The sequence below is a fragment of the Glycine max genome, chromosome 16 (genome assembly GCF_000004515.6).
Source record: "Glycine max cultivar Williams 82 chromosome 16, Glycine_max_v4.0, whole genome shotgun sequence".
Classification (NCBI taxonomy): domain Eukaryota; kingdom Viridiplantae; phylum Streptophyta; class Magnoliopsida; order Fabales; family Fabaceae; genus Glycine; species Glycine max.
Genome location: NC_038252.2, coordinates 35,855,063 through 35,881,759, shown reverse-complemented (window position 1 = coordinate 35,881,759; position 26,697 = coordinate 35,855,063). Strand labels below are relative to the sequence as shown.

Below are 26,697 nucleotides of genomic sequence, written 5' to 3'. Positions count from 1 at the left end.
TTTATATGTTCCAATTTATCTCTCCACTCACACAAGAACTCCATTTTGACTTGAATTTTTTTTTTCATGACTAAGTTACATTAGATATAATTATTTATTTAAAAAATTTCTGTAAAAATTTGATAAAAACTTATTTATTCCAATGATATTTTTAATCGCTTAACTTTAAAACAAACATAAATAACTGAATTTGAATGTAATTCAGAAGAAGAAAAAGAAAAGAAATGGAATGTGCATAAGCATGCGTTTAATATTGTATCTTATATGTACATGAAAAGTTACATCTATTATTCCGTGTCAATGTTCTCTGAATAACTTTTTTTTTTTCACTTTTAAGCTCTAAGTGGAATAACACATTCAACATATGTTGACAAGTGATAACATTTATAACATTTTTATTTTTTTATTAAGGGTCACGCTTATTCAAGTGACACTGTGACACATGGTTTAGTGCTGCTTTTAAGATGTGTTTAATTTAGAGAAGAAATAAATTGAATTAAAATAAAATATAAAATTTCTTTAGTATACTATTTCTTTTCACCGTTGAAAACATTTGCTACTAGCAAGTAGCATATCTAAATTTATCCTATACAAATAATTAATTCATTTAATTTTTATTTCTATAAATGGGTTTTTAAATATTATTTTAGTCAAAATCTCACTTGTAGTTGATCATAATTTATTTGGAGAAGTTTAGGACTTCTTACATTTGGATTTTATTTTATAAAAACCCTACCCTATTTTTGTTTTACTTTCAGATTTAAAAAAACATTTAGGATGCAGATTTTGATATACAAAACCTACTGTTTTCTTGCATCATTGAAAAAAATTGTGATATATAATGCGACAGCTAAAAAATTTCTTCTTAGTAATATTTTTTGGTAAGGATCTTCTCAGTAACATGAAAGTATGATTAAATAAAAAATTAAACTATTCAATTAGTCCCTAAGCTATTTAGAAATTTTTTATATCTTCGAAAACTGAATACCTAAACTAAAAAAAAAAGTCCCTCGGTTAGTTTGTAACAACTTAAAAACAGATAGAAAATGGCAATTTACAGCGATATTAAAAAACTCTAAAAACCTATTTTAAAAAAAAATTACATGATCAAAGACTCAATTCAAAAATAATAATTTAGAAACCTACATGAATGTGGGAAAACTTTGTATCATTTTTGCCTTCATCATCATCAAAGTGAAAGTATAAGAATTTTGGCTTATTCTATACCTTAAGGAATGCAATTCTAAGAACCAAGTCCAACCAGCTACCACTTTGATGTCACACGATGGGAAGATTCTACAATCAACTTAAGATTAGACACCATAAGAGACACAGTTCTACAATCAAGCTAACATGATAGTAACTAACAACCACCCATAGCATGTTCTACAAAATACATAGGATCAGCTAATTAAAGTATCACAGAACAACATAACAACAAAAGGAGATAGGTTAAAGGTTTCATGGGGTGGGAAGCTTTTTTAGTTTTCCTAACTGTACAATCTTTATGTTAGTTCAGGCACAAGATGGTTTACTGATCTAACAAACATTCCTTCTAGTATCTTTCACCACAGTGAGAGAGTCTGGATCCAGCAGAATTTCCAATACCTATATTTCTGGTGTGCTGCAGTGATGGATCCACAAAAGACTGTTTATTAAACATTGGTTTCTGTGTGTCAAAGTATTGGCTGCAAGAGTAGTCAGTTTTGTATATGTTATCTAAACTGACACTTGACAAGGCCATCTCACTGTGTTGGCTATTTGATGAGCTGAGTTGCTGTTGGAGGCAGTTCTTGGGATTTTGATCAGCAGAGTCTGATGGGATGGTGCCAGTGAGAGTTTTTATAGCAAATTCAATGCATGGATCCATCCATGATGACATGTCAAGTGTCTTTTCAGAAGATGGTCCTGCATTCTCATTCTTGGCCTTTAAATCAGTTTTGGCATCACCAGCATGTTCTGGTGGAATAGAAAGGTTCTCTGGAGATGAGAACTCATTGCCACCTAACCCATCATTGCTTTTCTTACCATCGCCTTCGCCAATGGCGGCGGCAGAAGCAGAAGTTTTGGAATGCTGGCTGTTTTTTAACTCGGAAAAAGTTTGTAAGTCTTTGGAGGCTTCGAATGTTACTCCAGTGAGTGTTTGAATGGCAAATGCAATACAAGGGTCTGTTAGTAGTTCTCTGAGGGGAAAGTCAAGGGTGTAATCTAACTTAGCATCAACTTTATCTCCATTTTCAATGACTCTCACACACTCTTCCACAGTAGCATTGTTCTCCAGAGACGAAAAAGAGAAGCATTCTTTTTCCTTGTCGCTTCTTTGCACTTCTAGAGTCTTGTCAGTATCCTCGTTATTTAATTTCTGTTTTGCTAGACCATCAAGCAAGCTGTTGGCAGATTTATCTACATTTGTGATGGTTTCCTCCTCCTCTGATTGTTTAACTGCAACACGGCGTGCTCTATTTCTTATTTTAAGTTCCGGAACAGGATCAACCTTAATTCCAGCAAGACGCTTTGAAGCACGGCGAGGCAAATTGATCTCTTTCTTGTGCTTGTTTTTGCACTGGGGATCTTTGGCCTGGGCTTTTTCAGTGCCATGTTTTGTCTCTGAATTTTCTTGAAGTTGCTTTTCTTCGGCATCTTTGTTAGTGCAACCAGAAACCGAAGCGCTTTGAGCTACACCAACCTTCCCTTGTTTTTTATCTGAACTTTTAGCCAGTGATAGAACTGAACTGGTCAGTTTGGCGCCCACGACACCTAGATCATATAATAAATACATATCAAATGCAAGATCTACATATAGGCAAGGAAAAAGGAAAAGCTACCAATAAGTACAAAACCTATTTCATATCATTTTATCTAGAAAGAACAAAGGTCAAATAATTATTTTTAAATTTGAATTAAATACAAATCTCTATATCTGAGCGGAAACAATGTCTTAGTTTACAGGAGATAGCATAATTGCATATAATGTTTATCAGTTGATGTTAATTGTCAAACACGAGAACCAAAGCTAACCGACAAAGGCCAATACATTTCATTAAGTCATGTATCTAATTAGACAAAGTCTGTATTTTAACTCCAAAGGAAAAAGAGCAAAGTCGGGAACTTTACACTGATTGGAAATACATTCAGAGATGGGCACAGACATATATTCTTCAGAACTTGCAGATCTTGGAATCTGTTGGTCATTAGCTATCATGTCCATGTCTGAGCTTTGACCCATGCTAATTGATAATGTTGGTTTCACGGTTACACTTGTTGACTGTGAAGAAATCATAGACAGCAAGGCTGTATAAGTAGAAATCTTAGTGGCAATTAAGGGAATAATAATTCCCTTCTTCAGTTTTAATTTGCTTATCAGAGAGAATTTAAAGCCACACAGAAAGCCACGTGATGGGAATGGAAGGGGGAGTAGAAGGGAAATTTTAGCTTGAGACTAATTAACAAATAGACATAAACTACAAGAAGCACAATTATGACCACCCATACAGGAGATTTGTCAGCTTTTAACTCCATATCAGTGCCATCATTGTCTTTTGACTTGAATTCGTAGCTTCCTATCTCTCCAGATTCAAGATAGCAATCAACATCTTTTATTGAGCAGAATGTATAACCATTTACAGGGTCAATATAGAACTGCATATACAAATTAGAAGGGCAAATTACCTGATTATTCTTACAGTGGTTGAGCGGGTGACACATTAAAGGCACAAACAACTTTGATAAAAAAAGTTGTGCATCCTCCTACTCTTAAGTGCTCAAAAGTTACAACTTTGGTTTAATGTGCAGTCAAAGTTTAGTTAAAGTGAACTAAGCTTTTTGTAGAAGTCAAAATGAACATTAATAGACCCCAGAATTATGTAATGAGTTGCATTAAATAGGAATGACGAATAAGAAAATGTTAGGGGCGGGGGTGGGGAATTCAAAAAGCAAGATTGTGGAAAGGAGGCAGGTTTTTAATAGATGATTTATCTCACAGCTACAAGGCCGGTATCATGTTTGCACCAACCTCTTATTGCCTAGATTCATGACTAATCCAAGCCATTTTCATCTTTGGACAGCAAAGGGAAAGATAAGGTATATCCAAAGCATTAATGATTACGAAAAAAAATATGGACGAAGTGAAATGTAAAACTAGTAGGGTTTCGTGAGAGTAATTTTAAATGATGCCAGAAGTATACTAGTCTTTTGGGTTGGGCTCTCCTCTTGTGCTTAAGTCCTAACAAAGTACTCTCATGACTTTCAAAGAAGCAACAAAGCACAGCACGATCTTTAGAAAAAACTGAATATATTTGACCGAAAAAAAAATCAGCATTTTTATGGCTGAAATTACAGTTTTATCACAGCTGAACAAGGCACGCTGAACTCAATGATGACTTCATTCGTAAAAGGATTGAAGAAAGAAACATTACACTTGAATTTTGCAGGTCAGAAGATCAAGTTACAAACAGTTTTAATAAAGCAATCAGTACCTTAGAGTGGCGAGTTAACCCCAACATGCTGATTTATTCAATCAACAACAAATACAAATATAGAAATGCTAGTTATGAGAAACTGTGAAGATTATTAGGAAGTAATTTTTTCTCCCCATTAATGAATTTGTAGCTACAAATACAATATTCAAGAGAAAACATTGAGGCATGGTTTACCGTATCTCTTCTAACTGAATCTCCATTTGTTGTGATTCTGGTCTTTTTCACCCATCCTGGTGGTAACCCTTCCGCAATAGCTTTCTCAACTATAACCTAGATTGCTTGAATAACAGAATTTCCCCACATAAGTTATGCAACCCGATAGATATTAAACATAAAATAATGCAATCAAAAGAAGAATTTTCTTGACAGACATTAGGAGAGATTTTCTGGATGCTGACTTTGTTCTGAGCATTGTCAAGATAGCGAAATACCTCCACCTTGGAATTGAATTTTAGTCCACTTGAGGGGGGGAAGTAATACTGCAACAAATATAACTTGAATAAGATTTGAGCTACATCATCATAGATAGAGTTTCTATGACTATTGTGTCCTCTTTGGCCAGTCAAGCATAAAGTTACCGCCAAGCAATGATTGGAGTCAAAGCAAGATAAAATCTTGAACATAATGATTTAACCAACAACCATTAGCAGGTAAAAGATGCTAAAGCGGAAATATATGTATTTTAATTTCAAATCAAATCAAACACAGATGGAATCATTAAGAATAAACTAAGGTAGATAATTTAACTCAGAATCAACCACTAATAATTGATCACCCACTTTTCATGATCCCATCAATTTCATAGTAGAATTCACTAGTGCCAATATTCAACAGCAATAAAGGGTGGTAATCTAGATTATACTAATAAAATCACAATGAATGAATTTCTTATACTTTTTGTTTCGACCGAATGAATGTAAGGAATGTACTGAAAGATAAATATCAAAGCATTCAGGGCCTGATTGGATAAACTCCTAACTTATGCATAAGATACTTTTAGCTCGTGGAGATGCTTATTCCTTTTTTCCTTCAATCACTTGTTCGGATACATTACTATAATAGGAGGGAAAGCAGAAAGATGACTCTCACTCTCACTTGACCTGCTGTGGCCTCTAGAAAAGGGAACAAAAGATTTTCAATTGAAATTTTAAGAGCTTCCAATTCAACACGCCAATAATAATAAGTAATGTTAAACCGTTTAGAACGGCAAGGTCTAGTAGAAACACCTTCCTATTCTTACCTTTCCATTTCACAGTGTCTAGTTTCATTCTTCCCAGAGTTAAAAAAACTTCTACATCATTCACTAATCTACCAAATCAGAGAAAAATCAACACTTTCCCTCACCATGCTTCTTGAAGAAGCACTTACATAATGACATATTGAGCCAAGCTTCACTCAGCTTTTAGTCAGTTTCACTGTTGTAAAGACATGCTATATTCACCACACACATGCAATTCATGCTAACAGGACACCAATCCCAACTATTCAAAGAAACATAAGACCTAAAAATCTCTTCCAACATTTATGATTCCTTTCCTCTTGATCCACTTACAAAATCACAAAATTAAAAGCACACTAATAACAGGAATTTGCTGACAGAGACACAGTCCAAACTCCAAAGGGTCCAAAAAGAACATGCAAAACATAGATTAAATATCAAATGCCAAGCAAGTAACATATCCAAAAGTGAAAACAAAATCTTGAACCTCCAAAGTCCAAACCCTCCTTTGAAATTCTCTGACACCTTAAGCAACAATAGAGGTTACACTTACAATATATTTACATGAGAAAAATCATGCCACTACCACAGCAAGATTGTCAAGTGTAAGAGGAACAAGATCGCAAATTTACTACAACCCCAGAAGAAAAAGCAAGATGATTTTTGGTGGGTCAAAAGTCAAAACTTAATTACCTTGTCTCTCTTACCATTCTTTCTCACCCTCACTTCCACAGTCCAACCTGGTGGCAGCCAGCAATCGGAGTTCGGCTCCTCCATTCCTCCGGCGAGTCTCCGGTGGCCGGAGAATAAAAAAAAGAGCCTAAGAGAATGTGTTTGTGGTTCTTTCTCTTTGTTTGTGAAGAACACAGTGAAGGCCACTCACTAGCCACTAGCCACTAGCTTAGTACCTTCCTTCCACAAGTCAGAAAAAATAAAAATAAAAACAAAACTTGCATTGCATGACCACGTGGTGCAAATGCAAGACAGATACACTCTCTCTCTCTCTTCCAATTCTCTCTCTCTCTCTCTCTCTCTCTCTCTCTCTCTCTCTCTATATATATATATATATATATATATATATTGTTTTTTTTTCTTCTTTTTTATGTACGCAAAGGTCACCGAATCGGAATCTCTCTCATTTTTTAAGGAATAATAATTTTAAATCATTTGATTTTTAGAGATTTGATATTCTTAATACTGTTATAATAATAAGTGTTTATTAATTTTTATAATAATTATTTATATATTAAAAATTATTTTTAATTAATAATGTAAAAACTTTTAGACTACCAATGCATTGATTATTAAACGTTGTTCTTAACGTGTTTTAAAATTTATTTTTTATTTAAAATAACTACATTTTACTTAAAATAGTTTATTGAAATGATTACTTTTAAAATACAATGAAGTTTAAATGTATTTTATAATTATTTTACCTATTAAATAAAAGAATATTATTATTTTTGTATATTAACAAAGATATTGAATATTTTCATTTAATATTGGATTATATATTAACAAATTAAAATTTATTTTGGATATGTTTTAAATTATGCCCCTTTTCAGTTTTCTCATTTCCCTGTAAGTTCTTTGTTGTCTTACATTTTATGTTTTTTAAGTTTTAATTTGATTATATTTTAGATTTTATAAAATATTAGAGTTCTTACAGTTTTTTTTTTCCGAGATCATAACTTAATGTTCTAGTTTAAGAGAAACTCCTAGTATGTATGAACATGATCTTTGCAATTAGATTGTCTTCCTATATATAAAAGAGAGAGGAGGGGGTTATTGTAAGACTAGAAGGATCTCAACTTGATTATTGGGTGTGACTTTTGTCAAGGATGTCACTAATTAAGGGTTATTAGGTCATCGTTTAATGAGATTCTTATTTCATAACAATAATAATGAATTTAGTAGTTAGGTGGTCTTCCAAGAGAGATTGATTACTTACAAATCCAATTATTCCGAAGTAAGTTGACCATATCACATATTAAAATATACACAACTTTTTATGTCATAATTGTCTTATATGCCAAATGACTTGTGAAATGTATAATTTATTTTCAAAAATTAATAATATAATTTATGGTTAATCATGCTTCTTAAATATACGATAAGAGATTTGGTTCCTAGGTGTATGTACATTAATTAACATATTTTCTTACCTAAAAAATATTAGTCATTGTCACCCTACCGAAAGATGTCATAAAAAAACAACATTTAATAATAGCAATATGTTTAGATTTACTTTCACATGTCCTTGTGTAATCTATGAATAGATCCATCTTACATTTATTTTGTGTTTCTGTGTCTGCTTTTTCCGTACACCACTCAAGATCTCTTGTCTTTCACTTGGCTCCCATCTCTGCTTTTCTTTTTTGGTCTTTTGGTTGGATTTGAAGTTGAAAACTGTGCAATTTCCTTCTTCACTTCCTTCGCCCGTACATTATTGAACAGTACTTTGTTGAACAAAATGTCAAAGAACTTAGAGTAAAAGACCTATTTGCCCCCACTGCTTGCAACTAAGTTTGCCTACGTGCCCAATTTCCAAAGTCACAATCACAAACGCTTTTTGGCACTTCAATATTTGGGCTTATGCCATTTTTATCTTTATGTTAAGTTGCTTTTTCAGAAGCTCCGGGTCTAAATTTTTAACATTGTAAATACTGATGATTTAGTTATTGGTTATATATTTTTATTTTAGTTATTAATTTTATAAAAGGACATTAATTTTGGGTTTTACACTTCTGCTCAGAATAACAGTAAAAAACAACTATAAATGAATAACTTTTTTTTTTATAAATTTTAAAAACTAAAATAAATGTTTTTTTTTTATAAAATTAGAGATTAAAATAATTGACCTTTGAATTTTCAAGAAGCAAAATAGAGGCTTACTCCTTAATTTTCCTTTTTCAATAAATTTTTTTGTTCATGACCCCAACAAAGGAATAGGAATTATATTGTTTTGTTTGACAAGTGTCATAAATATATGTTGAAACGAAATACTTGATCACATCGGTTCAACCATATAATGGTTATGTTTGTGACCCAAGTGTTATTTAGTTCAATTATAATACAATTTTAAATTTCTTTCATTAAAATAAAATTTAGAGGATTTATTGAAATGTCAGATTTATTAAAATAAAATTATTGATCATGAACGCATCCAAATGGAACGGTGAAGAATTTATGATCAATAATGAGGTTGCACGTCGTGGATTTTTATTTTTTTGAAAGGATGACAAGAAAGCTCCCATCTATGAGTTTATGGCTAATGGTTCCCTGGAACAGTTTATGATCTACAAAGTGGGCTAGAAAGTTTTAGGGTTGGAGTACTTGTATAGGGGATGCAGCTCCCAAATTTTACACTTTGACATAAAAACTAGTAATATTCTTCTGAATGAGAACTTTTGCACAAAAATATAAGATTTTGGGCCTAAAATGCTCTATGCCAGGAAAGAGAGAATCATTTCCATGTCAGATACATAGAGGATGATTGTAGCTCCAGAAATGTTCAATAGACATCTTGGTTTCATTGGAAGTGTAATATTGTTTTTAGCTATGGGATGATTTGCTAGAAATGGTAGGAGGGAGGAAGAATATTGAAGCTGAAGCCAACCACAAGCTAAGTGAGATGTACTTCCCGCATTTGGTTTACTAGAGGCTTGAGTTAGGCAATGATATAAGACCAGAAGAGGTGATGATCCCACATAATTAAGAAAATGAAAGCAAAGAGAATGACCATAGTGGGTTTGTGGCGCATTCAAATGTTTCCAAACGGTAAACCTACAATTAGTAGAGTGATAGACATGTTGAAAGGCAGCATGAAATTTTTGGAAATTATGCCACCGCAACCTATGCTTTCTTCTCCTACTAGAGTGATAGATATGTTGGGAAAATCTTTCAAGTTATATTATAAAAGGGTTACTCAACATATTCGTTTAGTACTTTTTTTAATCATCCTGAAAAGCAAATGGATCTCATATGTGTTAAACTGCAGCTACATTGATTGCATGCAGTACATTTTGTTAGAATTGATGAGCCATTAAAATCTCTCTGTCATTTTCAGCTGCCTCCAATACACATTGATTTTATTTTTGGTGAATAAGTACATTTTGATTTGTTACTGTGTATATGAAGTATAATTTTTTTCTCATACGTGGGCTGAGAAAGATGGCTTCAAATTCAATAATAGGATATGCAGCGTAAAGAGGAGGAAAATACTGAGAATTATTTCCCTCTGGACAATATTCTTCCTGAACTTCTCTTTCCCCTAATTGTATTTCTCCTTCTTTCATTAGTTCTATCTGAAGTTAATAGCTTTCCCCCTTGTGTGTATTTTCTTAGAATGGAGATTTTGCATTCATCCATTAATTAAAACCTCACTTCCATTTTCAGCTGCCACCGGTACACACAGATTTGTTCCTGATCCTCTTGCATGAATTGAAGATTAACAATAACAGTCACTTAGGAATCTTCACTTTGTACCTACCCTTTTTGCTTTAATTGTTTCATTCTTCAAGATGTCTAGATTATTTTATTAAATATGATGTAAAAAACTTCAATGGCATCTCAAACTGATTGTCGCTAAAAAAGAAATTGTGATGATTTGAAAATAACTGGAACAAAATTAGCTTTCTAACAGTTTCGCTGTAAACAGAATATTTTGCTTCATTGTTTAAAGCCCAATAATAAGAATAAAAAAAACTGTAACAGGCCTTATAAACAAGGTTCTTACAATATTGTAACCTATAATTTACTGTAAGAAGAGAGCATCTAGCACTGGGAGAAAGGGAAGCATGAAATAAGCAAAAGATGAATAATATATAAAATTCTTGAAATGTAGAGTTAAGGATGGATATCACTTTAATCAATTATGATATCAACTCTGGCCCTAGGAGAGTTTTAAAGCAACCACTAGACTGCTCTGTTTATTTGTCCACTAGACAGTTAATCTATTTTGCGTTTTATTTTCAATGACTCCAAATTAACAAAGCATGGGGGTTGAAGTCCTTCTGAACTTGGATCTAAGAAATCCTACACAATTAGAGAAAATTAGATACAAATTAAAACATATATTTTGAAATGCAGGACTGAGTACTGGCACCAATTTTGACATATGAATGCAGACATGTAACGAGAATTAAGAAAAATAAAGAGGCAAAACAATACTAAAGTGACTTACATATTCTAGTATTGCTTTAAGGGTAACCGAAGTCAATGTCAACATCTTTACATTGGCAAGCCCTTGCAGCCATCTTATGACGATTGATCTTGTCGCCAAAAGCATGCAAATACTAACTGGTCCAAGAAGAGAAAGATTACACGCCACAGAGAGCTGGTGACGAGCAGAACCCTCGACGGTGAAAGAATTAAGATTTGGAGTAGAAAGTGCAATTTTGTAAGAATGAAATAGATCACAATTAAATATGCCATAGCTGTATATTTCCAAACTTGAAAGAGCAGAATTACATATGCGGAGGACCTTTTCACCACCATTTCGCCAAGAACACTACTCTCCAAGGTACAATGTATTTAACATGTGACAGTTCCAAATGTTAGGTTACAAGTGTGAGGTGAAGTCACACTTCGGATAAAAATGAAAAAGTTGAGTATCATATAAGTGAGAAGAATACCCATAAACTTGAGTCTTATATTTTGAGTTAAAGTGTGATGTCAAGTTCATAGTTGCTCATGATTTCACTGATGTAAATCTTCTTAGTGTTTTCTCTCCTCGAAATTCCCCACACAAAAATGGCTCAGTGTTGTCACCATCATCATTATAAAGTGAACATATCCCATTCTAGATGCAGACTTTTTACTACAGGCAAGTGCAAATATTTTGGAAGTACTATCACAGACGATTCAAAGTAATGTTATATCAGTGAGACGTTTGGAAAGGTCTTTCCCTCGGTTAGACAAAACAGAAGTTAGAACAGCATCTCTTGTACTCATGAAACTCATTATGTAGAGCAGAACATTGTCAGGCACCTCGCTCATCATGCCCCTCTTGCCTGTCCTATTTCTTCTACTTTGTGTCTGTCTCTTCAGTTTGACCACCAATTCACCCACAGAGCCATGCTTAAGAACATATAGCTGTAGGACACTGTGAAAAGTTAAAATTATCATACATGTGGGATGAGAGAGATGGCTCCCAATTTTAAGTCTTTCAAAAAAGGTGGATCCCAATTGAACAGTAGGATTTATGGCATATAGAGAAGGAGGAAAAAAGACAAGGCAATTAAAGAGAATTATTTCCCTTTGGACGATCTCCTTCTTCTTGAACTTCTCTTTCCCCTCTAATGAATTTCTTTCTCCTCCTTTTTCATTGATTCTTTCTTTTCATAATGGATCGAGTATTATTTGTTGTTATTGCATATCTATCAGTTCAACAAAGTATAAATTAATACATTTCCCCTTGCGTAGATTTTCTTAGAATCGAGCTTCTGCATTGATCCAATAATATCTCAGCCAGAAAATGGTAGGAGGGAAGATCCTTCAAGTTATGTTATAAAACAGATCACTCCACATATTTGTTTAGTACTTCTTAATCATCCTAAAAAGCAAATGGATCTCATTTTTTACAAGCTAAATTGAAGTGGATAACTCTGATAAAAAAGCTCCAACACAAAGACACTCGATCAATATAGTTGAAAATTGAAAACTATATCATGTAATATATGGGTTGAGAAGATGGCTCCAAATTGAATAGCTGAATTTATGGCATAAAGAGGAGGAAAAGATCAGGCAAATAATGAGAATTGTTTCCTTCTAGACGCTCTCCTTCTTCCCAAACTTCTCTTTCCCCTCAAATGATGAATTCTATTGGCTTAAATGATTTAATTTGGTTTCTAAATTTTTAAAAAGTTCAATTTCATCATCAAGTTTTTAAAAACGAATCAATCTAATCTTTAAATTATTTTAAATGGTTTAATTTGATTCTTTTTTTTCATAATGGATTGACTCTTATTTGTTGTTATTGTATCTATAATTTCAACTAAGTTTAATCATTCGCTTCCCCTTGTGTAAATTTTCTTAGAATTGAGCTTTTGCATTGATCCATTAAAATCTCACTGTGTGACACCCTCTACCCTTACAATTATAACTAACTAATTAAATAAATCATACAAAATTTAATTAAAAGATTATAAACACATAATAATAAAAGAAGGAAAAAAAAACATGCAAAATTAATTAATAATTTTTCTTTTTAAACACATTTAATTTAATCAATTCAAAAGGATAAAGGTTCACATCCACTTAGTGAAAACATAATAGAATATTACTTTTTTTTAATAAAAGATAAGATTATCCCGGCTCAAAACAAGGCCGTCCACTCTAAATAAATAATAATAAAAAAATCTAAAGTAGAAAAGTATAACACAATTATATCATTCAGTAAATCATAATCCCTATCACAGACTAAGTCTCTCCATCTCTAGCATGTGACTCATCATATGAAGGCTCACCTGAAACAAAGTGGCAATCAGCCCAAACGCAAACACACACCGGGAGTGAGTTATCACATTCGTATATAATAAAACATTAGAGCATGTGAAACATATAATACTTAAAGCTGAATTTATATAAATAACATTACTGCACAAAATCGCACACATTATTCACACCCATTCAAGTTTACACACTCCATAAAATAACATCAACCACAATTGTTAACTCAATGAAATTCAAACACAAGCGTTATGCAACAATTATACTAAGACTCAAGCCTATATGCAATGTGGTACCATGTCAGTGAAAAACAACACTGGGGCGCTTAGGAGTACATGACAAAGCACACCACACAATGAGTATACTCGGTCACTCTCACTAAGTAACATCATAAGGTGACCAGTCAGGGTTACTCTGTTTTGCGAGAATGCCCCAACCACATGGGATCAACATGGGCTTAAAGGAGCACTCAAACCGAGTATCTTTACCCCCAAGGCCTAGACTCCGAAGATTCCGTTTGGGCCTCACCTTCCTGATTCAGGTCCAACCCCTAAAATATTTTTTTTATTTGCACGCAGACACTGTTTATGAGTTATATAATACCCACGACCTTACTCTTATATTTCAAACATATTTAACAAATTGCGCTATAGTTTAACCCTTCAGGATCCTAACTAGGAATCCTACAATTTTCTTTAACACTGCGCATAAAAGTTCTCTCAAGGTACACACTGGTCGGGTTACTGTATAACTCATAACTCACATGACAAGTAATATCACTACAAATATCAATCACACACTCATTCACAACCATGTTTCATGTCTACAGTTTAACATTTCACACTCTAACTAATTACAAAATATACTCAACAATTAGATAACAATGTATCATAATATTAATAACATATAATATTTAACTTCAAGGCTTATAAACAAGTAACTATAAAATACACGTAAAATATATATAAGTATATTATATTCAAAATATATAACAAAATATATATTAACGTAAACGTAACGTACATATTATATATAACATATAAAAAGTATTAAATATATATTAATATAAAGTAATCACAATAATATCAAATATATTATTAAGTAAATACAAATTATATATAACAATAAAATATATACTCATATTGATTTCTATGAACAACGTGTATACCTATATTTTAAATATATTTCAACTAAGTTGCCAACATCAAGAAAATGCCTAATTATAATGTGAATACAACTTTAGTTAATTTCTTTAAATGATTTTAGCCAATTCAATTATCCAACAATCCCTACACCTATGAATTTCATGACAAGAAATCACCCACGTAAAATAAAATATAAAGTTTGTAAAAAAAACAGTATCAATATATATGTACACGTATACACTGCGGTGTAAAAATAATTATCTGGACACAATGTACATTAGCACAGGAACAAGATTGAAAGGCCAACATATATGGTATAAACAAAATCACCACCACACAATTTTTATGCTAATTATAAAGAATTCTAATTCCTAAGGTACACACCTAACACAGAAACACATCAATCCTACAACAAACTCGCAACAGAACACATCAATTCTACAACAAACTCGCAACAGAACACATCAATTCTACAACAAACTCGCAACAGAACACCAATTGGTTCATCAAACACACTCAATCCGTGATTAAACATGAAAACATAATTAAATTCATAAACACCCCAAAATAACCCAAAAATTGATCCTCTAGGGATCCCTACACATGTTCATTCTAATCCCCAAGCGTGAGTAACTCATCCCTTACCTCGAGGTAGTCGCTTAAATGTTCTCTGTTAGCAATGGTGGCGTCTCTGGTGCTCTCTAGAGCTCCTCCTCTGATTGCTCTGTTAGGGTTCTTGTGCGTCAGAAAAGAAGAAAGGAACAGAATGTGTTTCCCAAAAAGCTGCTCTAGGTTAACATTTGGCTTATATAGTGAGAATTTATGACCTAATAATTTTTATTTTATTTTTTCTTATTTATTTATGTATTAATTTATTAATTTATTATTTTCTTATTTAGTTATTAAAGTTACGGCTGTTACACACTGCCATTTTCAGCTGCCACCACCAGTACACATTAATTTGTTACTGTCCTATATGAAGTATTAATTTTTCTAGCATAGAATGGATCCACTTTCATGAATTTATATTTGACAACGACAATGCAGTTAATGGTAACAAAAAAAGTCACTTCAAAATGTTCACTTCGTTACGTAGCTTTTTTACTTCAGCTGTTTCATTCTACAAGGATTTATCTTCAAGGATTCTTCAAAATTTGCTTCCTAATGCAGTCCCAGTTCTGTGGTAAACATAATATTTTGCTTACTATACTTTTCAAACAACAAAGGAATAAAAAGGTCTGTATGTTTCAGACAAATTGTTCTCAACAGTGGCTGTTTCTAAAATTTAAAATTTTTCATTGGTTAATGCCACACACACACAAAATAAAAAATAAAAAATCTGTAACAGGCCTTATAAACAAGTCACTTACAACATTACAACCTATAATTTTCAGTAAGAAGAGAGTGTTTAGGATTGGAAGAAAAGAAAGCATAAAATAAGAAAAAGCTAGATAATACGTAAAAATCTCTAACTAAAGATTTAAGGATGAACATCACTTGCTATGATAGACTCCCCTAGCTAGAGCTAATGGAGAGTTTTGAAGCAAATACTTGCTCATCAGATATTTTTACGCCGAGTAGCCTTTTCGCTTTCAATGACTCGAATCTAACAAAGCATCATGGGGGTTGGAGTCTCACTGAACTGGGATTTGAGAGATCCTACAGAATTAGAGTGAATTGGATACATATTAAAATAGATATTTTGAAATGCAAGACTATCTGCAAAAACCTTGACACATGAATGCAGACATGTTATGAGCATTAAGAAAAAGAAAAAAGGCAAAAGCATGCATACTAACTAAAGTAACTTACATCTAGTAATATTAGAAGAGTATTTGAAGGCAATGCCAATATTTTTACACTGGCAAGCCCCTACCTACAGCCATCTTACGTTGATTGAACTTTTCATAATAAACATGCAAATATCCACTTGTTCAAGAAGAGAAAGATTGCACGTGGAAGAGAGCTCGAGACTAAGAGGACCCCCAATAGTGAAAGAACAAAGATTTGAAGTATAAAGTGCAATACTGTAAGCTTGTGTTTTAGTAGTCATACTTTGTATTTCCAAACTAGAAATGGTAGAATTAGATATGCAGAGGACTTGTGCACCATTGTACAAAGAACAACGGCGAAGGGTAATTCTGTTTTCTGTATGATCAATGATCAGAGATTATAAGTTTTAATTCAATATTTTTAAACAAAATCAAATTTCAATATATAAGTAAATTCTTTATGTTTTAAATTATAAACATAAGTGTTAAAAAAATTATTATTTTATTAATAAATCAAACATCAATAAATTTTATGTATCATAGTTCAATTATTTGATTTTTTATTCTATATATAGTTAAAATAATACTATTATCTATTAATATGTATTTTTACATGCTTCATTTTTTTTTTACAGATTACAAGCTTCAATTTAAAATTTAAAAATACGCTTTAAGCCATTGGAGTAGGTTTAATACTAATTGTCAGAGCTGCTAAAAAAACTAATTAAAAAAACTGTAGCTAATAATAACTATAGTCATATAAAAATAGTTATAAAATTATAATTAATTTTATAAAAATGATTATTTAAAATAACTTATTTTTATTTATCTATCAGCTGATTATATAACTAGCTTTTCTTTGTTTAATCAAATGTATTCGGGACTAATTATTTAATATCCAATTAATTTGATAACTTGTTATATAACTAGTTATATTCATAATTTTTTTTGAAGAGAGATATATTCATAAATAGTTATATAAATGTTAAAATTCAAATTCTAATACACATTGAGTGGAAAAAATAAATGAAAAGATATAACAGATTCTTAGTCAGTTTGCAACAATAAATGATAAAAAAATAATTGATCATTTGCTCCAAATCTATTGTAATTAAGTAGTAGGTCTCCTTCAAAAAAATAGTTGGTCATACAAATACCCTTAACTAGTATTCTAATACACAATAAATGAAAAGAACAAATAGAAAAAATTAACAGATTCTTTGATGGATTAGAACAATAAATGAAAAGAATAATTGGCTATTTGTTCCAAATTTATTGTAATTAGGCAACTAGCTAGTCATATAAATACCTTAACTAGCATAATAAGTCGTGAGTTCCACGGGTGTTGAATTTAAAATTTATAAAAAAATTTAATGTATTTCTCAATCACTTGTGTAAAATTTATATAAGTATCATTACCAAAAAAATTATATAAGTATAAACTATAGATATGCACGTAATAGATATTTAAAAAATATATCAACATCACAATATAGCTATGAATATTGATATAATTCAGATTTAATATCTTTTGCTCTTATATTTTGCAGATTTTTTCTAGTCCCTAATCAAAATTTTAAGCAATAGATCGATCTTTGTTCTTGAACTGTTTATCCATTGACATTTTTGTCCCTACGTGAAGTATCCATTAAGGGACGATGTAGTATAGTCACATCAGTAGCCAGTAAGTTGCCACATCAGTGACTAGTTTGTTTGTTATGGCATTAACGGGAGGTAACCCAAGCTTCTACAATCTACAGGAAACTAAGCTACATTTTCAAACTACATGCATGATATACTACTCGACTATAATTTGTTTCATTGCATCCAACTGTGAAATAATAAACTCTACTTGCAACAATTATTGAACCATAGTCCCCTTTCTTATATGAACTACATTCACAGTTGCCTTTGATTTCATCATACAAGCCCACTTGAATGTCCACGTACAGGTTTGAGCATCAATGATAAATAAAACAAGAACAGAGTCCCGTGATCAAATATTCACTGCTTAGCTTACTTTTTTTTTTTTATATATAGAAACATTGCGTCGCTTACTTTTTTTATTCTAACATCATTTTCATTATGAATTTTCAGTTTTTCAGTAAGAAATAAAACATAAAAGTTTATCTACAATCAAATTCTAAACTTCAGAATCGATTCTCCAAAATCAAACCAAACACACATTTAACGAACCTATCAATCACTTTGCGTCTATCCAACTCCATAGACAAGTAAGATTAATATCAAGCAGGGAATAGGAGTCATCTCATCGACTGCACAGAACCCAAGATACAAATCTGTCAAAAATTTCAAACCCGCATGATTAATTGAATGTTAGATTAGTGAGACATTTGCAAAGATGCTTCCATCGATCGCTTAGACAAGACACAAGTCCGAATATATAGCTTCTTTTGTGTCCATAAAATTCTACTTCGCCTCTGTCTATTCATTTTCACCACCATCTCTTCCTCCGTTTCTTTTGCCCTCACCGATAACTGATCCAAAAAATTACACAAATATACTTGCTTCATATCATATAGATATTATTTATTAAGTGAGCATCTGAAATACCTCATGGTTAATTTGTGATTGATTCACTCACGGTGGACTCGGAGCTGCTGCTTCGAAAAGACAATGGTCGATCTCTGAAACACACGTCAAACCTTCCATATCCCTAAACCTGAACATGGTCCTCACAGTCCAGGCACAAGCAAGAGAAACCCTAACGGCTTTCCAGCAGAGGCAGTGGCCGGAGCTGTTGAAGACTGATAACTTCATTCAATGATCAGGTTATTGTACTCGACCATGAACTTTTTGCGGCGACAAAGCGGAAGATAGTGCCGGAAAAGCCTGAGCCACGGAATCCATCATCGTTGATTCTGACTTCCACTACAGAACTCGGTTCAAAGTAGACTGATTTGGGTTTGTGTTTGGGCGCCATCACTTCCTGCTGTAGGGTTTTACGCTTTGAATTGCACTGTGATGATGGCTGAAATTTAAGACGGGAAGGTAGATATGGAGTAGTGATCAGTTGGTAGTTGTATTCGTTTTCATGCACAAAATAAGTTGTTTTAAATTAATATTTTTAATTAAAATCAAATTTAAATATACTAGTAAATTGTCAATGTTTTAAATTATAAACATAAATATTAAAATAACTAATTAATTGTTTTTTTAACCAACAACTAATTGATTATTAATATTAAATCAAACATTAATATAAATTGGAAGAAGAGCCTCTACTAGTTGTGTAAAACAATTTTATACTTTTATCTTATAAATCATTAGATATAATAAGTTTATTAATTTTTATAAAATTATTGTAAAATTTATACTTTAATTTGTAATTAAATGTCAGAATAAAATTATTTTAAGCGTATTTCCAATTAATTTGTTTTACATTGTTAGTGGATCATCATCAAATTTTAACAAATATTAGGTTAAAATAGAATTTTTGATGCCTTGTTTTCATTGTATGTTTCGATTTTGGTCGTTTATATTTTATTACTTTAAAGTCTTCCTTACATCCATCAATTTAATCCTTTCACATCAAAATTGACCAAAAGGACTAATTTGATCTAATAGTGGCATTACAAAATATTAAACTGAAACTTTTTAAATTTCAAAATTCCTAATTCTAGTAGGGAACGACATCACTAAATGGACATTCACCTTTGGACTAACGTAACAAACTATAATAGAAATAGGAATTTCTGAAGTCTAAGGTCGCTAATTATGCTAAGCAAATTTTAATCAAACTAAAACCTAAAATATAGATTACTCAATTTTTATCTGACTAAAATAATACTAAGAAAACCTTGATTCTTCGAAACGCAAAGCACACATGTTCGCTATAAATTTGTGAAGCTTTGACTGAGAATCGAGACGCGAAGCTCTTCGATTCAGAATAGTTTCTATTTTACCAGGCCTAAAAACGTATATGCCAAATTTAGGGTACACTGTCTATGATGGATAACAAACTTTTCTGATCACTTATACAAAATTTGGAGAGGAATATGGTGTATGATACCCATAACATAGATTGACTAATTAAGCCCAACGTTGCTTTCCTTAATTTATTTTTAAAGATCCTTACAGAACTTATCTGCATCTGTAGATTTTTATATATTTGTCCGGTTTTCCCTCTATACTTAATTACTGTTTTCATCTGGATTAATTTGGTGGAAATTTTTCCTTGTCAATAAATATTTGTGAATGAATTATTCAATAAAACAAATGAGTTAAAAGGAATGTACGCCAAAGAAATAAGGTCATGCTTGCGACTACATGTCCTTTTAACTCATTTATTTTATTTTAGTTTTTGAATAATCTATTAGCAAATTAACCATGCAAGATGATGATGATTTATATCAGAGGATGAATCAGATATATAAGGAAACGATAAGTACTTAAGAAATTAATGTTCAATTCGCGTTTAGAGGAGCATTTTTGTGTGAATATATGAAAGGTGTACATGTGCAAAGAAAAAGGTTAATGGGTCGGTACAATATAAGATGAAGTCATGGGTAGAATATGCACATTTTGTCTTCAACTTTTTTTTTTTGACAGAATTTTGTCTTAACTTATGATCTTAAACTTTTGGGTTAAACTGATGATCATCCTCGTGCTTCAGGACACACATTTACTTAGTATTCATTTAGCTTGCATTTTTTTTTCTTCTTTACAGCAACAAGCTTTAAATCTAGCTAGGACCTTGTACAAATTGCCTCAACTTTCCACAACTAGACCGATTCTAATGAGATTTTAGCTTGCATAGTTTCAAGCAGAAAAGGCATTAAAAAAATTAAGGCGAAATATATAAATTAAACTAAGAGAAAATAGTGTATATATATGCAATAAAGGATTTTTACATTATTATCCAATTCTAAATTATCATATATATATATATATAATTTTTTACACTAAAAGTAAACGGAAATTAATCTGATTTACTAACATAACTTTGTACGTGTTTGGTCGCATCAAATATTCAAAAAGACGCAAAAGCTACTTCACGGAGCTTTCAAGGTATATATGTATGCGCCTCTAAAGCTTACTGATGCGTAACTAAACACCCAGTTTTACTAGTTTGGATCTTCTGCAGTAAGGATTTGACAAGATACAGATGAAAAATGAACATATTAACAAGAACGTTATTGCTAGTGAGATAATCAACATAGATTATGGACAATTACATTATTACAAGTTTCCTTATCCTTCACCATACTATGCCAGATGTCAGATGATCCTCATAAGTACAAATATATATATATATATCAAAGGAAATGACATATATACCTTTATGATGCAAACTAACTAAAGCACCATTTTGGATTCTGCAAAGGTAATTAAGGAACATGAAATTAAACTATGTCTTGCTTCAAAGAAATTGCTACCCTTTCTAGTTAATTATACCGGATCTGCTATGACTAGAGAGACTTCTGATGATGATGATAGCTATTTTATTTCACTCAGTTATGAAGTGGGTTTGGTCCACCTGGAGTAGCTGTATGTGAAACAGTATGAAATCCACTGACCTTGTTGTCTTTGATTTCAGCAGAATTATAACTATGTGGGAATGAAGAAAAGGGGATGCTGGTTCTTGTTCTTTGTTCCATGATCTTTTCCTTATCCCCCCAGGAAATGTGCCTGCAGCTTGAAAGATGGAGCAGTATTACTAGTATAAAAAGAAGGAACATAATAATTAGAAATCTAGATTTATGAACTCCCATGATTCCAATATGACAAGAGAAAAAAGGGGCAAAGTTAGGATGAAAACTTTGGTTTAATAATATATTTAGAAAAGACATCAGTTCATTGTTTGCAATAACACTCAAAATTAAATACTTGTGAGTAGGTGGTTAGCTGGTGTGTGCTATTTAGTGTATTTGCAGTGCATACATACAATGCAATCAATTATATCAATCAACTTGTGGTACAGAGTGTCGACGTACACATTAAACCAAATTACATCTCAATCATACATTGGCCTAGCTAGTTGAATAATTCATGGTCTGGTCAGTGGTCACAGATGCTGAAAAGATTAGGAGTAATCCATGTTACATGGACTTACCTATTTGTCTCACACACCACTATAATTTTTCTTTTCTTTTTAAACCATATCTATTTTTTATCTTATTAAATTGAAATAACCACGCACCAATATAGATTCACATGATTGATGGCTACTACAACTTTTTGAATGACTCAATATGAATTATATTTGTGTAAAGAATCACACACACGAGTGCAACTATCATTGTTCAACAGTTTATTTATTAGTTGTCCTAAGAGTAATGATTAAAAAATTTAAAAAAAAATGTTTTTATTGAAAACATGCATGTAAACATTCTATATTAATTAGTATAAAATATTCTTAACATTTTTAATAAAATAATTTTATTTATTTATCCCTTAATCATTACATATCATGCAAGAAAAGATTAAAACAGCATGATCTATTTTTATATCAAATTGAAATATATATATATAGAGAGAGAGAGACAGAGAGAGACAGAGAGAGTAATTTTATCTCTTAATTCTTTACTAGTTAATAATTATATATACCTGTTATTCTTGATTTTTTAAATTTTAATTTAAACATTTTAAAATTAATTGTGCATAATTTTATAATTTGATATATTTTATCTTCTTACTAATAGTTATAAAAAAATTAAATTGCATTTCAATTAATTATTAATTATACGCGTGTATCTTACATTTTCAAAATATTTTCTAAATAATTTTTAAATGGGTATATTATTAAAAGTTATTAAATTTAAAATACACAAAAAAATACTAATTTATATTATCAGCTTTCCAAGTGCACTGTCTTCATGTGGCCCCACTAGTATTGTTCTACCTGAAATAATAAAAAAAACAACGATGGAAGAAAGTTGATTCATAATAAGGTGTTTATTTTGCAAGGATCTAGACAACTTAGTAGCCCTACATTTATGTGTCAATGTGTGCATTGTTCGTAAAGTTTTGCTTTCTTGTGCCACACCAACTTTATAGCTGAGATATACTGTAAGGTCTGAGTTGTTCTTTGTCAACCAGTCTGTGTAACTTTACGGATACGAATCACAGATCATAATAGATCGAATACAGTTGAAGGGGGGCCAAGACATTTAAGGAAGGAAAAGTTGATTACCCAACAGAAAAGTAACTCTTCATACTTTTCGAAAGATTATTAAAATAAATTAATGACTCGATTATTTCTTAAGTGAGAATTAATGATCAATTTCTTAAAATATTAAGATTTATTTAAAATGCTAATTTCTTCTAACTGGTTTTTTCATACATGAACTAACTGACTAAGAATCTAATTAACTTCAAATCACATTTTAAGAGATAATATTAGCTATCATTTAATCATATCACATCACATCATCTTAATGTTAATTCTGAATATTTATATGTGAATGCAGAATAATTTAAACATCTGATTAGATATTTAATTTTTAAAACTATATATAAACAATAACATCCGGTTAAGAAAGGACGACATTCCCTCTAATAAATCTCAATATGCAAAGGAATTACTCTCTAACTCTGAAGAATATGTTAGATTAAAAAGAATGTATATAATCTAATTAATATTCTTTATTACTTTATCCAACAAATACAATTTTCTAAGTTTGCAAATGTATGAAATATACGACTGTACCAAATCCAATTCCGGAAGCAAACACGCTCCTAAACAGTAGCTATATCATGTCCTGAAGACATATGTATTTATGTCGAGCACTACACGAACACTTCAGCTATATTTAACTGCAATTTATAATATCTCTACTTTTAATTTTAAACTTTGAGTTTAATCGTTTTACAATATCTCTACTTTTATTTTTAAATTAGATACATGGTTTGGTGAAAAGATTGTGACATTATATTAATAATTAAAAATTAGTAAATAATCTATATATATATATATATATAATATTTTTTACAATATTATTCAATTACAAATTGATATATGTATGATATATTTTTTTATTTTTTTATAAAAATAATAAATTTATTCACTTCTGTAATAATTATCTTAAAATTCACGTAAAAATAAGTTTTACTTGGATGACAGCAAACTTTTTTACATCAACATTGTTTGAGAATTAAACTCTTAAAGCTTCCATGCACATAGCTTGTAAAAGAATTATTACAAAAGTCGATTATTTTAAGTTATTATATCACAACATAAATGATTAGATATTTAGGATAACAGTACATTCCAATTAATTTCTTGAACTTTTATTCTTATGAAAAATAAAAATTATAATAGTTAAGTGATTTTTAAGATTTTATTATATCTACAATACTTTTCAAAACAATAATATTTTTCGTGACTACTAATATCTTTATTTTATATTATATATATATATATATATATATATATATATATATATATATATATATATTATAGCTTAATTATATTATATATAATCACATCATATCCTGCAATTTTAAAACTTAATTATCATGTCCTTTTTATTTGTATCCCGTAATGTGGCCATGATTTAGCTATCAAATCTCTCCTACCAACCCACAATTGGTAGAATGCATATGTGCCTGCATGAACTGGCAAACATGTATCTTTCTCCATGTATCCAATATTTTGACCCTTTGAATGAAACAATGAAGTAGTTGGTTGATTAATAACCTCTCAATATCAACACGTATATATATCAATTCAGTGACTGGGAGTGGGACGAACAAATTAATTTAGTGTGAGCATAGAGCTTAAGTTAGGTATCCAAGGAGGGGCATATAAGGAAGGAACATTAGTTTTACACGACACTTCTTTTCCACATAAAAGATCATCCATGTGCAAAGAAATTATAGATTTAAATAGGTTAGGAACAATTTCATTTGTATTCAGAAATTATTTTAAAAATAAAAGTCGAAGTATATTGTTTGATTGTTTTCATTTTTTATTTTAATTCAAAAGAAATAAACTGAGAGAGGGAGAGAGAAAGAGAACCAGGGAGAGTATGCATTGAGAAGGAAAAGAGGAGCTAATTTTTTAAGTCCATTTATAAAAAAACACACTTTTTTCTTTTTATATATGAAATTATTCTGTTTAAGTTTTATAGATTTTTTTAAAAAAAATGTATCGTATGACACGAGTTTCTTAAGTATTCTAAGGAGAAGAAAATGTAAACAAACAAACAAAACGGTTAGACTCTATTGTGTTATCAATCTTTTATAGACAAGAATTGTGATTTTGAGGAAAGTTACGTGCTTCCAATTGTGGAAAAATAGGTGACGTGAGGCATTAGTGAATTTTTAATTGAGTGTTTTAATTATAGTTGTCAAATTTAATCTAATGGATCTCTGATGATTCTCATATACGTCCTCTCTGTATATATTGTTAGTATTTTTTTTTATTGAAAATGTTTTTGATTAATAAAGAATTATTTGAAATAAGAGTGATAATAAATATGCTAGAGATAATGAATATTCTAAAAAGAATAATATAAAAAGGTATTTGATGGTGCATGCGGGTTTTTTTAAAAAAGTTTCACATGCAAGTTTATGAGTATGCCTAAACGCATGGATTAACATATGTGGATTATTCTATCCTTAACTAGTGAGTTTTGAAGGGAAAATTTTGTTATCCATACTATTCATTCTGATTTGTATAAAATTGGGTTATATAAGTAGTGTTGATAAAAAAAGTTGACCGTGATTTAACAAAAGCCAATCTACAATTGTTTGATTTAAATAAGATTTAAATATTTTTTTAGTACTTATAATTTAATATTTTTGTTTTTCTTCTTACAATTTTTTATTTATTTTTAGTCCTTAAAAATTATGTTTTTATTTTTTTTTCTCATGAAGTTATAGATAATGTTTTTTTTTCATTATTTAAAATATTTTAAAAATTTAAAATAAAACAAACATAATAAGAATTAAAAGAAATTTTACAAAAATAAAAAATAAAAAACACTAAATTAGAAGGACTATAAATATATTTAAACCTTTAAATAATAAAATATTAAAAAAATTGTTTTTGTAAAATTAACACCAAACTACTTTGGCAACTGTAGATTCTACCACCACCATGTTTTAAATCTAAACTATATGAGGATATGGAAGGTCATCTTCACCCACCTTCCATCCTTCTCCTAGATTTAAGGTGTAAGAGCTATATCCCATGGCATGATTCAAGTTAATACACCCTCACCTAGTCACTTTAATCTCATTCAAACCCTGCCTCAATTACATCCCATCTTATCTCTTTCACACTTTAACATTTTCCCTATCAAAACAATATGGAAGCTACTCGCCTAACAATATAGAGTGGCACCAAATGGCAAGAAATACAGGGCAGAGAAACCTAGCAAGTCACCATCATTGACTCCCCCACTTGACGCCACACTTAAATGTCTAGTAGAAATAGAAATCCAAAGGGGGTGAGATTAGAGGGGTTCATAACTATTATTTTCTAATTATATAAATATCAATAACTATTATTCTACTTTGTGTTTTTAATTAAAATAAATCATTTGGGATTATATTTTGGGCTTGGAAAGTGAGAAAATGAGTTTTAGAAAATAAAAGAGGTTTTATAGTTAAAATGCATGGAAAGTTTCTTAACTCTTCCTGATAGAAGTTAACTTAAGTTT

At 30.9% G+C, this 26,697-nt stretch overlaps 1 protein-coding gene across 4 annotated transcripts; it reads right to left on the bottom strand.

Moving 5' to 3' along the window:
• Positions 1 to 1,292: 1,292 nt before the first annotated feature.
• LOC100778412 (methyl-CpG-binding domain-containing protein 13) lies at positions 1,293 to 6,718 on the bottom strand. 4 transcript variants are annotated; one of them, XM_014769204.2, is made up of 6 exons: positions 6,391 to 6,718; positions 4,850 to 4,957; positions 4,653 to 4,748; positions 3,493 to 3,639; positions 3,115 to 3,265; positions 1,293 to 2,757 (listed from the first exon to the last, which is right to left on the bottom strand). In XM_014769204.2, exons 1-6 carry the CDS (start codon positions 6,472 to 6,474, stop codon positions 1,556 to 1,558), a joined length of 1,788 nt encoding a protein of 595 aa, XP_014624690.1. In that variant the 5' UTR covers positions 6,475 to 6,718; the 3' UTR covers positions 1,293 to 1,555. The 4 variants fall into 4 exon arrangements, with proteins under 4 accessions (XP_014624690.1, XP_025981822.1, XP_003549104.1 ...); XM_026126037.2 differs by having other exon boundaries at positions 6,405 to 6,665; XM_003549056.4 differs by lacking the exon at positions 3,493 to 3,639.
• Between the last annotated feature and the right edge of the window lie 19,979 nt (positions 6,719 to 26,697).